General features: G+C 37.1%; 1 protein-coding gene across 1 annotated transcript in view; it reads left to right on the top strand.

The window, feature by feature from the left end:
• POLQ (DNA polymerase theta) overlaps window positions 1-13,013 on the top strand; it is a 94,063-nt gene that overhangs the window by 11,674 nt on the left and 69,376 nt on the right. The window contains exons 7-9 of the mRNA XM_040485034.1: window positions 1,945-2,092; window positions 5,304-5,496; window positions 12,121-12,245. Of these exons, the coding sequence (XP_040340968.1) occupies window positions 1,945-2,092; window positions 5,304-5,496; window positions 12,121-12,245 (466 nt within the window). The remainder of the gene's footprint in view (window positions 1-1,944; window positions 2,093-5,303; window positions 5,497-12,120; window positions 12,246-13,013) is intronic.

Genomic DNA, 13,013 nt, shown 5'->3' with positions numbered 1-13,013 from the left:
TCCATAGAGATTCTTGATATGACTGATATTAGTTGAATCACAAAACCTCTCTGAACGTACTGTCTTCCTCTATAAAATGCGATGTAACACTTATTGTAAGAATGAAGTATGGTTTTAAAAAACTGGCATCTAGGAAGTGTTTGATGAATGATAAATTTCCTCACACACCGATAAATACAGTTAAAAAATTTTAGTTCACAGTATTTTTTTAGGTCTGATTTTTCAATCCTGACATTAAAAAACTGATTCATCATCTGTGGAGTGGGGCATCTTCACATTTTATAAAGAGCTGTGCCTCTGAGTACTGAAACAGCTGGAGTTGGTAATAGTAAATTCACGTTTCAGTACTCTCATAGGTATGCATTTGTAGCCTCTGTATGCCTGGCATGGAATCTTATTCAGTTGTTTTGCTCAGTACCCCAAACTGCAGCAGACTGTGCCTTGGTTACCTCAATGAAATATATATGTAAACACATTTATTTACTGTCCTATTAATCTCTTTCTATTATTATGTCTATGCCTCCACCCTATTTGAATCACTTGACCCTTATTCGGATTATTGAAATAGTCTCCTAATTGATCTTTCTATTTCCCACCTTCTCCCTTTCAGTCTATGCTTAAATCAGGAGCTAGTGATCTATTTAAAATGAGCATCTAGGGGCGCCTGGGTGGCGCAGTCGGTTAAGCGTCCGACTTCAGCCAGGTCACGATCTCGCGGTCCGCGAGTTCGAGCCCCGCGTCGGGCTCTGGCCTGATGGCTCAGAGCCTGGAGCCTGTTTCCGATTCTGTGTCTCCCTCTCTTTCTGCCCCTCCCCCGTTCATGCTCTGTCTCTCTCTGTCCCAAAAATAAATAAACGTTGGAAAAAAAAAAATAAAATGAGCATCCAAGGGGTGCCTGGGTGGCTCAGTCGGTTGAGCGTCTGACTTCAGCTCAGGTCATGATCTCACAGTCTCTGAGTTCGAGCCCCGCATCCGGCTCTGTGCTGACAGCTCAGAGCCTGGAGCCTACTTCAGATTCTGTGTCTCCCTCTCTCTCTGCCCGGCCCCTGCTCATACTCTCTCTCTGTCTCCAAAATAAATAAAAACATTAAAAAAATTTTCTTTTTAAATGAGCATCCGATTACATAACCATTATGTTCCCAAACTTGGAATGCTTCCTTGTTTCATTTTGAATGAAGGCCAGCCTCTTTTTGGTAGCCTATAATGCCCTATGTGATCTGTCCCCAGCCCCTTAGTGCTCTGACCTCACCTACTACATTCCTTCTCACTCCCACCACAGCCACATTGCTGTTCTATGATACACCAAGAATCTTCTACCTCAGGTTCTCTCTGTCTGGAATGCTTTCCCCCCACTCGTCAGCATGGTTTACTCTTTCACCTTTGGACCTTTACTCAAATGTCACTTTCTGAGACCTTCCCTGGCTAACTCATCTAAATTATAATGTCCTCCCTTTCCTGGTCCCTATTTTCCATCTTATTTTTAGCACTCTTCAAAATTCTGTGTGTTTTACTTAGCTTGTTTTTGTTATTATCAATCCCTTCTTACTGGAGTAGTAAAATTCTGAGGGCAGAGCTTTTTTTCTGCTTTGTTCTTTATCTCCAGTACCTAGAACAGTATCTGGTATGTAGTAAATGTTTGTTCATCAAGTGAATGAATGAATGAATTAATCCAGTTAAACACACTGACCTTCCAGTTTTGAGAACTCACTGGGCTACTAGACATTTACATATACTTTGTTCTACCTGAAATTACCTTGCATCATAAGGCAGCTTATTTCTTTTTTTTTTTTCTCTTGCTTTTTCTTTGTTACTGACTTTGTAACTGGTTTTTATTATACCTTTCAGTAGAAAAAAACCTTCCCCAATAAGCAAAATGAGTGACTTGAAACTGATGTGAAATGTTTTGAAAGACCACTAAAATGACTATTTCTCTTTCTTTTTTAGGGAGATGAGGACCATGTTGTTAGTTTATGTTATGAGACCGTTTGTGATAACCATTCAGTATTACTTTTCTGTCCATCAAAGAAATGGTGTGAGAAGTTGGCAGATATCATTGCCCGTGAGTTTTATAACCTACACCATCAAGCTGAGGGTAAGTTACTGATGGAAATGAAAGCCTCTATTTTCAGTATATTTGCTTAAAAGTAATGTTAATGATTGTATAAATAAAGTATAGTTCTCTTTGATCATTGCCTCCACCTGCCCACTGGACACTCCTTTACAAAACTATGCTCCTCTCCTTATCCTCATTATAGACAATGTATACATACACTCAGGCTAACCTTCAGATTTTTGTAATACTGGATTTATACAGGTGCATACTACTAAACATACAAGATTCTTCATCTGGGGTCCATGGGCTTTGAGAGATATCTTTGAAGCCCCTAAATTATATATAAAATTTCATGTACACATTTTTCTGGAGAAATCAGACATCTCTCTCTTTATATTTCCAAACTCTAAGAAAGAATCACACACATATACATATGTATGTATATAAACACATATGTATTTTAAAATCAGCTTTATTGAGGTTTAATTTATACACAATACAATGTACCCATTTGAATTATATAATTTAATGAATTTTAACAATTGTATACATTTGTTTAATCCCTACTCTAATGAACATATAGAACATTTTATCCTAAAATGTAACCTTTGCTCTTTAGCTATCAATCTCCTCTCTATTCTTAGCCCCAGGCAACCTCTGATCTGCTTTCTGTTTCTCTAGATTAGTTGTGACTTTTCTAATAATTTCATATAAATGAAATTACATAGTATGTATGTGTGTTTTATGTTTGGCTTCTTTCAGCATGGTATTTTTAAGATTCATCCAGGTTGTTAAATCTATCAAACTGATTCTTTTTTATTGCTGAGTAATAATTTAGTGTATAGCTATGACCATTAGTATATATCTTACTGATTCTAGGATGAGCCCTGTTCCCTCACCACTTTTGCTAACCTGTGGTCCCTTGGGGTCCAAGATAGGTGTAGAGAAGACAGAGACCAACCAGTTCTGGTCACAGAATATTAGGATATTTTATGAATTCATTATGCTACTGCAGTCATGAGGATAGGTGATAGATACCTCAAGCTTAGATCTAATAAGTAAACTTTGCTTGAAGTTTATTTTGGGAAGACTCCAGCCCAACATTATAATACTGCTTTTATTTCCCTCCTAATTGATGTTTCCTATACTATGCCATTTATATTCTTTATGTTGTACCATAATAACTTAAATTCCTTTGATAGACAGAAATATTATTATTACCTTCTTTGCTTGAGATTCTGTCATTTTGATTTATCACAAGGGTTCCCAAATCCTGGTGCTTAAATTGGAGCCTGGGCTATGATGAACTTTTCACTAGAAAAGTAAAGACAAGGCAGCACATTTTTTGTAAAGCTGAAGTTTAAATTCTGAAATTATCCCTACTAATTTCTTTTATGTTAAGATGACTTTTCTTCGGAAATAAAGGTATCAATCAATGGTAGTTTTAAAAAAATGTTTAATTGTACTTAGCATAATAAAACATTGACAAGCCTCTCTGAGTCTTTAAAAATTTTTTTTAATAAAAAAACGTTTTTTTAAAATGTTTATTTATTTTTGAGAGAGACAGAAACAGAATGTGAGTGGGTTAGGGGCAGAGAGAGAGGGAGACACGAATCCAAAGCAGGTTCCAGGCTCTGAGCTGTCAGCACAGAGCCCAACGTGGGGCTTGAACTCACAAGCTGTGAGATCATGATCGGAGCCAAAGTCGGACGCTCCACCGACTGAGCCACCCAGTGCCCCCCAATTTTTTTTTAATGTTTATTTATTTTTGAGAAAGAGACTGAGACAGAGTGTGAGCGGGGGAGGGCCAGAGAAAGGGAGACACAGAATCCAAAGCAGGCTCCACGCTCTGAGCTGTCAGCATGGAGTCCAACGTGGGGCTCGAACTCACGGACCACGAGATCATGTCCTGAGCTGAAGTTGGATGCCCAGCCAACTGAGCCACCCAGGCGCCCCTCGGAGTCTTTAAAATTTTAAGAAAAGTTTACCTAAAATATTTTTTTAATTAGGAAATAGAAGCTATATTAAAAATATATCTTATGAGAAATTTGCTAGTTCAGAAATCCAAAAGTTTGGGAGATTCTTTAAAGAAAACATAGTTCCTACACCTAAAAAAGTTGAGGTCTTACTTAATAAGGGAGCAGGTTACACAGAGAGACAAAAACAGAAGGTAATGTGTGATTAATTACCACATTAGTGGCAAATAGGCTAGAATAATTGTCACACAGAAATAGGTTCCTAAGTGGTTCTGACACTGCTGGTTGGTGGGACACACTTTGAGCAAGGATTTTTTTTTTTTTTTTTTTGCACACATTTTAATCATTTTTATTGAGCATTGGCACTTCCATTTTTCTGAACCTTTAGGGGGACATTCTATATTTGCTTTTTATTCATCCTTCCTTTCAGTCTTTTTATTCAAACAAGACATTTAGTCTGATATCAAGTAATGCTGGTTTCAAAGGCTTAGCGCCTTCTCACAAAGAAAATGACATTTCCGAGTATTCTCTACCATATACAAACACTTACAGTTATTTAAAACTAGATTTTATATACCTATACCTATACCAAATGGTCCGCTGAATTTTCTGTTTTGCAATTTAATATATCTGACTTTTGCATGGGGGCAATTATGCACAAGGTGATCCACATCCTTGCAAAAACTGGTACATAAAATGATTTTCAGAGAATTTAAAGGCTGTCATTACTAGAATTATAAGTGGAGAATCTAGAATTATTATTGGTCAGTATTAAGTCTATTGGCGTTCTGTTAAGTTTGTTTTCTCTCTCTCCCATCATCTCCTCTATGACCATTTCCTATTTGGAATGCCATTTCTTGGGCTCCTACTTGAGACTCAAGGATGCCTATTGTGTGAGAGTATACTGATGAGTAAGGATTTTGATTTTTAGGCTCTGAGTGGTAGTATCTGTAATCCTCTCCTTCCTTAGCTGGGTCCTTTGTCCCCTCTTGTGGGCTTGGTCTCACTCTACTACAGTGCTTTCTAAACTTTGGTGCACATTAGAATCATCTGGGAGATTTAAAAATTCCTAATGTCCAGGTTGCATCCTATTACATCTCAATGGCCAGGAATGAGAGCCAGCCATCAGTATTTTTAAAAGATGTTCAGCTAATTATTATATATGGTAATTTTAGAACCATTGCCCTGATATTTAGCTCTGTCCTGACTTAGGCAGATAGCACTTAAGGAGGTCTATCCAGAGGTGAACAGTGTTGATAATTTTTCTGTGACAGGATTGGTAAGATCATCTGAACTTCCACCGGTGGTACTGGAACAAAAGAGTCTACTAGAAGTGATGGATCAGTTAAAACGTTCACCTTCAGGACTGGACTCTGTATTACAAAAAACTATACCTTGGGGAGTAGCATTTCATCATGCAGGTATCCATATTTGTAATCTGTTATTAAGAAGCCCCCTCCAGATATCCTCATAATTCCTTCACATTTATATTTGTGTGCATTTGATTTCTTGTCAGTCTAATACTCTTAGATTTCATTTTAAGAAATTGTGTGATTAAGATTAAACAAGAATAAAACATGTTTAGTTTACTTATCTGCATAGTATATAAAACTACATAAAGGCTTTTTTGTTCCCTTGGAGAAGTGAATTCTATAATTGTTACCTTTCTACATTATGTTTTCTTAAAATTTAGGTTAGACAGGTATTTGCTACCCTAATTTTATGCTACTCTGAGTGTTTCCTTTTATCTTAAGGGGTATTGAAATATACTTACAAATATATCAAAATCAAATTAATTTTAGAAATTGTCATATTGTATTTTGAGAGCACTAGAAGTGTTTAAAAATAAAACAGGTCAAAATTGCAAGGATTATACAGTCACTGAACTAAAAACTTCTTTCAGAGAGTGGTTTGTCCATGATTATATGTACTAAGAATATGATTAAGAATATATAGTTCCTAAAATTAGGAATTTAATCTTTTCAATTTATTTAAAATTTTCATTACATGGACATAAATAAATTTTAAAATATATGTGTATATATAAGCATACAGGATATTTTTATTATATATAACTTATGCATATTAATAAAATGAATACCTGTGGACCCACTACTTAATTTATAAACTAGAACCTCAATCTTTTTGATATTTTTAAAATTATTACTATTATTATTTTTTTTGAGAGAGAGAGGGGGACAGAGTGTGAGCAAGGGAGGGGTAGAGAGAGAGGGAGACATAGAATAAACTCCAGGAAGTAGCAACAGCTAACGATTTGATCAAAAATGATTTAAGCAATATAACGGAACGTGAATTTAAAAATTTTTTTTCAACGTTTTTATTTATTTTTGGGACAGAGAGAAACAGAGCATGAATGGGGGAGGGGCAGAGAGAGAGGGAGACACAGAATCGGAAACAGGCTCCAGGCTCCGAGCCATCAGCCCAGAGCCTGACGCGGGGCTCGAACTCAGGGACCGCGAGATCGTGACCTGGCTGAAGTCGGACGCTTAACCGACTGCGCCACCCAGGCACCCGGACATGAATTTAAAATAATAGTCATAAAATTAATCGCTGGGTTTGAAAAAAAGTATAGAGGACGGCAGAGAATCTATTGCTACAGAGATCAAGGGACTAAGAAACAGTCAGGAGGAGCTAAAAAATGCTATAAATGAAGTGTAAAATAAAATGGAGGTGACCATAGCTCAGATTGAAGAGGCAGAGGAGAGAATAGGTGAATTAGAAGTTAAAATTATGGAAGGAGGAAGCTGAGAAAAAGAGAGATAAAAAAAAAAAATCCAGGAGTATGAGGGGAGAATTAGAGAACTGAATGATGCAATGAAACACAACAATAGCTGTATAATAGGAATTCCAGAGAAGGAAGAGAAAAAGAAAGGGGCTGAAGGTGTACTTGAACAAATCATAGCTGAGAACTTCCCTGATCTGGGGAAGGAAAAAGGCATTGAAATCCAAGAGGCACAGAGAACTCCCTTCAGATGTAACTTGAATCAATCTTCCGCAGGACATAGCATAGTGAAACTGGCAAAATACAAGATAAAGAGAAAATTCTGAAAGCAGCTAGGGATAAACACACTCTAACATATAAAGGGAGACCGATAAGATTAGTGACAGATCTATCTACTGAAACTTGGCAGGCCAGAAAGGAATGGCAGGAAATCTTCAATGTGATGAACAGAAAAAATATGCAGCCAAGAATCCTATATTCAGCAAGTCTGTCTTTGAGAATAGAAGGAGAGATAAAGGTCTTCCCAAACAAACAAAAACTGAAGGAATTCATCACCACTAAACCAGCCCTACAAAGAGATCCTAAGGGGGATTCTGTGAGTGAAATGTTGCAAGGACCACAAAGTACCAGAGACATCACTACAAGCATGAAACCTACAGACATCACAATGACTCTAAACCCGTATCTTTCTATAATAACACTGAATGTAAATGGACTAAATGTTCCAATCAAAAGACATAGGGTAATGGAATGGATAAAAAAACAAGACCCTTCTATTTGCTGTTTACAAGAGACTCGTTTTAGACCTGAGGACACCTTCAGATTGAAAGTGAGGGGATAGAGAACTATCTATCATGCTACTGGAAGTCAGAAGAAAGCTGGAGTAGCCATACTTATATCAGACAAGCTACACTTTAAATTAAAGGCTGTAACAAGAGATGAAGAAGAGCATTATATAATAATCACAGGGTCTATCCATCAGGAAGAGCTAACAATTATAAATGTCTATGCACCGAATGCGGGAGCCCCCAAATATATAAAACAATTACTCACAAACATAAGCAACTTTATTGATAAGAATGTGGTAATTGCAGGGGATTTTAATACTTCACTTGCAACAATGGATAGATCATCTAGACACAGGATCAATAAAGAAACAAGGGTCCTGAATGATACATTGGATCAGATGGACTTGACAGATATATTGAGAACTCTGTATCCCAAAGCACAGAATATACTTTCTTCTCGAGTGCACATGGAACGTTCTCCAAGATAGATCACATATTGGGTCACAAACAGCCCTTCTTAAGTATAAAAGAATTGAGATCATACCATGCATATTTTCAGACCACAATGCTATGAAGCTTGAAATCAACCACAGGAAAAAGTCTGGAAAACCTCCAAAAGCATGGAGGTTAAAGAACATCCTACTAAAGAATGAATGAGTCAACCAGGCAATTAGAGAAAAAATTAAAAAATATATGGAAACAAATGAAAATGAAAATACAACAATCCAAACGCTTTGGGATGCAGCAAAAGCAGTCCTGAGAGGAAAATACATTGCAATCCAGGTCTATCTCAAGAAACAAAAAAAACCCAATTACAAAATCTTAACAGCACACCTAAAGGAAATAGAAGCAGAACAGCAAAGACACCCAAACCCAGCAGAAGAAGAGAAATAATAAAGATCAGAGCAGAAATAAACAATATAGAATCTAAAAGAACTGTAGAGCAGATCAATGAAACCAAGAGTTGGTTTTTTGAAAAAATAAACAAAATTGATAAACCTCTAGCCAGGCTTCTCAAAAAGAAAAGGGAGATGGCCCAAATGGATAAAATCATGAATGAAAATGGAATTATTACAACCAGTCCCTCAGAAATACAAGCAATTATCAGGGAATACTATAAAAAATTATATGCCAACAAACTGGACAACTGGATGAAATGGACAAATTCCTAAACACCCACACACTTCCAAAACTCAATCAGGAAGAAATAGAAAACTTGAACAGACCCATAACCAGCAAAGAAATTGAATCAGTTGTCAAAAATCTCCCAACAAGTAAGAGTCCAGGACCAGATGGCTTCCCAGGGGAATTCTACCAGACATTTAAAGCAGAGATAATACCTATCCTTCTCAAGCTATTACAAAAACTAGAAAGGGAAGGACAACTTCCAGACTCATTCTATGAGGCCAGCAGTACTTTGATTCCTAAACCAGACAGAGACCCAGCAAAAAAAGAGAACTACAGGCCAATATCCCTGATGATGATGATGGATGGATGCAAAAATTCTCAATAAGATACTAGCAAATTGAATTCAACAGCATATAAAAAGAATTATACACCATGATCAAGTGGGATTCATTCCTGGGCTGTAGGGCTGGTTCAACATTCGCAAGTCAATCAATGTGATACATCACATTAATGAAAGAAAAGATAAGAACCATATGATCCTGTCAATCGATGCAGAAAAAACATTTGACAAAATTCAGCATCGTTTCTTAATAAAAACCCTCGAGAAAGTCGGGATAGAAGGAACATACTTAAACATCAAAAAAGCCATTTATGTAAAGCCCACAGCTAATATCATCCTCTATGGGGAAAAACTGACAGCTTTCTCCCTGAGATCAGGAACATGACAGAGATGTCCACTTTCACTGCTGTTGTTTAACATAGTGTTGGAAGTGCTAGCATCAGCAATTAGACAACAAAAGGAAATCAAAGGGCATCAAAATTGGCAATGAAGAAGTCAAGCTTTCACTTTTTGCAGATGACATGATATTATACATGGAAAACCAGATAGACTTCACCAAAAGTCTGTTAGAACTGATACATGAATTCAGCAAAGTTGCAGGATACAAAATCAATGTACAGAAATCAGTTGCATTCTTATACATTAATAATGAAACAACAGAAAGACAAATAAACTGATCCCATTCACAATTGCACCAACAAGCATAAAATACCTAGGAATAAACCTAACCAAAGATGTAAAAGATCTGTATGCTGAAAACTATAGAAAGCTTATGAAGGTAATTGAAGAAGATATAAAGAAATGGAAAAACTTTCCATGCTCATGGATTGGAAGAATAAATATTGTCAAAATGTCAATTCTACCCAAAGCTTTCTACACATTCAATGCAATCCCAATCAAAATTGCACCAGCATTCTTCTTGAAGCTAGAACAAGTAATCCTAAAATTTGTATGGAACCACAAAGGCCCCGAATAGCCAAAGTAATTTTGAAGAAGAAGACCAAAGCAGGAGGCATCACAATCCCAGACTTTAGCCTCTACTACAAAGCTGTCATCATCAAGACAGCATGGTATTGGCACAAAAACAGACACATAGACCAATGGAATAGAATAGAAACCCCAGAACTAGACCCTCAAACGTATGGCCAACTCATCTTTGACAAAGCAGGAAAGAACATCCAATGGAAAAAAGACAGTCTCTTTAACAAATGGTGCTGGGAGAACTGGACAGCAACATGCAGAAGGTTGAAACTAGACCACTTTCTCACACCATTCACAAAAATAAACTCAAAATGGATCAAGGACCTGAATGTGAGACAGGAAACCATCAAAACCTTAGAGGAGAAAGCAGGAAAAGACCTCTCTGACCTCAGCCGTAGCAATCTCTTACTCGACACATCCCCAAAGGCAAGGGAATTAAAAGCAAAAGTGAATTACTGGGACCTTATGAAGATAAAAAGCTTCTGCACAGCAAAGGAAACAACCAACAAAACTAAAAGGCAACCAACGGAATGGGAAAAGATATTTGCAAATGACATATCGGACAAAGGGCTAGTATCTAAAATCTATAAAGAGCTCACCAAACTCCACACCCGAGAAACAAATAACCCAGTGAAGAAATGGGCAGAAAACATGAATAGACACTTCTCTAAAGAAGACATCCGGATGGCCAACAGGCACATGAAAAGATGTTCAGCGTCGCTCCTCATCAGGGAGATACAAATCAAAACCACACTCAGGTATCACCTCACGCCAGTCAGAGTGGCCAAAATGAACAAATCAGGAGGCTATAGATGCTGGAGAGGATGTGGAGAAACGGGAACCCTCTTGCACTGTTGGTGGGAATGCAAATTGGTGCAGCCGCTCTGGAAAGCAGTGTGGAGGTTCCTCAGAAAATTAAAAATAGACCTACCCTATGACCCAGCAATAGCACTGCTAGGAATTTATCCAAGGGACACAGGAGTACTGATGCATAGGGGCACTTGTACCCCAATGTTCATAGCAGCACTCTCAACAATAGCCAAATTATGGAAAGAGCCTAAATGTCCATCAACTGATGAATGGATAAAGAAAGTGTGGTTTATATACACAATGGAATACTACGTGGCAATGAGAAAAAATGAAATATGGCCTTTTGTAGCAACGGGGATGGAACTGGAGAGTGTGATGCTAAGTGAAATAAGCCATATAGAGAAAGACAGATACCATATGGTTTCACTCTTATGTGGATCCTGAGAAACTTAACAGGAACCCATGGGGGAGGGGAAGGAAAAAAAAAAAAAAAAGAGGTTAGAGTGGGAGAGAGCCAAAGCATGAGAGACTGTTGATAACTGAGAACAAACTAAGGGTTGATGGGGGGTGGGAGGGAGGAGAGGGTGGGTAATGGGTATTGAGGAGGGCACCTTTTGGGATGAGCACTGGGTGTTGTATGGAAACCAATTTGACAATAAATTTCATATATAAATAAAAAAAAAGAAAAAAGAGGAAAAAAAAATAAAAAATAAAAAAATACAAAAAATAAATAAAAAAAATTCAGATGGGGAAATTGAATCATTTAGCTTCTTTAAAATCTAATAAAATTATTTTTCTTAGTGCTAGTATCTAGTATATTACTTACAACATAATCGAGTGTGAATTTTGTAAGGATTTATATACTTGGATTATTTGTGCCACTAGGACCTTTCAAGTCAAAACTGGTTTTTATTATGAAATTATATCATTTTTTTGAAATATGAATAGATGATCATGTAACTATGTATCAGATGGTCTTTTAAATTATTGTGCCATTATATTTCTTGAACCAAGTCTTATTTCTTGAAATTAGTTAGCAGTATTGAAATATGGAGGAGCTCTTTTTGTTATATAGGTATTAGGTTCCTTGCTATGCTATAGTACTAATGTATATCAGGATTTATTTGACCAACATTGAGCTCAGTCTTTGTCCACTAGTCCTATATCCTAACTAGGAATCTTCTCACAGTGTATAAATCTTCACTTGCCTTTTTGATTCTTTCTTGTTTCCCAGCATATGCTATATCTTCATTGTAGGCATAAGTAATCTCTTACCACACTTTTGGTGATTTACTTTCCAGGTTTTTTACCAGTCTTGTGCTATTAGACTTAATCAGTGAAGTTCCCTTAAAGGAAATAAATCAGAAATATGGATGCAGTCGTGGACAGATTCAATCCTTACAACAGTCAGCAGCTGTTTATGCAGGTCAGTTAAACAAGGGTTTCCACATTTATTTGAGGTTCTGTAGTTTGAGATCAAGTTAAAATTACTTTTTTTCATATTCCATTTATTTTAGGCTTCTCTAAAAATGACGGGATCATGTAAAGTCATAATTGTGTGTGTTTGTCCTCATAAGAACCCCTAAAATTATGGCTTCTCACCCTGCTCCAGAGGATTGGCAGTTGGCAGCTAGCTGAGTGTCTGGATCTTAGTCTCCCTCCATTGCTTAGCCACCTGCTAAGCATCCTCCTTTTTATTTTTTTTTTTTTACTTTTTATGTTTTCACTGTTGCAGGAAGTAGACCCAAAGTTCTCAATGGCCTCCCCTTTCTCATCAAGTTGCTGATTAATATTTGTTATTGAGTAGGAGGATGGCTATTACAGAGGAATTTCTGTATATCTGGTAGACTGTTCTAAATATCTCTCCTCTAAGGAAACACTGGTCTGCCCTTAATAAAATTAAACCCCTATCTGTAAGCTAGGCAAACAGGGAAGTTCTGGGTCTGATTTTACCAAGAAATCCTTACAAACTCTTAGGAAGGAAACCCTGGGCTGCTGGAGAGAGTGTGGATTTGTATGTGTAGGAGGTTTCATTGTGAAGGTGTGTGCATATATGAGAGTACTGAGAAAAAGATTGTAGGAGGGGCTGGAGACTTCAACTCACTGGCATGAAGGATCTCAAATTGCCTGTAGGATTAATGTTCTCATAGGGAAGTGATTATATTAATGCCTTGACATTGGCTCTTCTGGCCTC

The sequence above is a fragment of the Herpailurus yagouaroundi genome, unplaced genomic scaffold (genome assembly GCF_014898765.1).
Source record: "Herpailurus yagouaroundi ecotype Mexico unplaced genomic scaffold, PumYag 162, whole genome shotgun sequence".
Lineage (NCBI taxonomy): Eukaryota > Metazoa > Chordata > Mammalia > Carnivora > Felidae > Herpailurus > Herpailurus yagouaroundi.
Note: the sequence above shows the minus strand (reverse complement) of the source record. Positions and strands in the feature narration are given on the sequence as shown.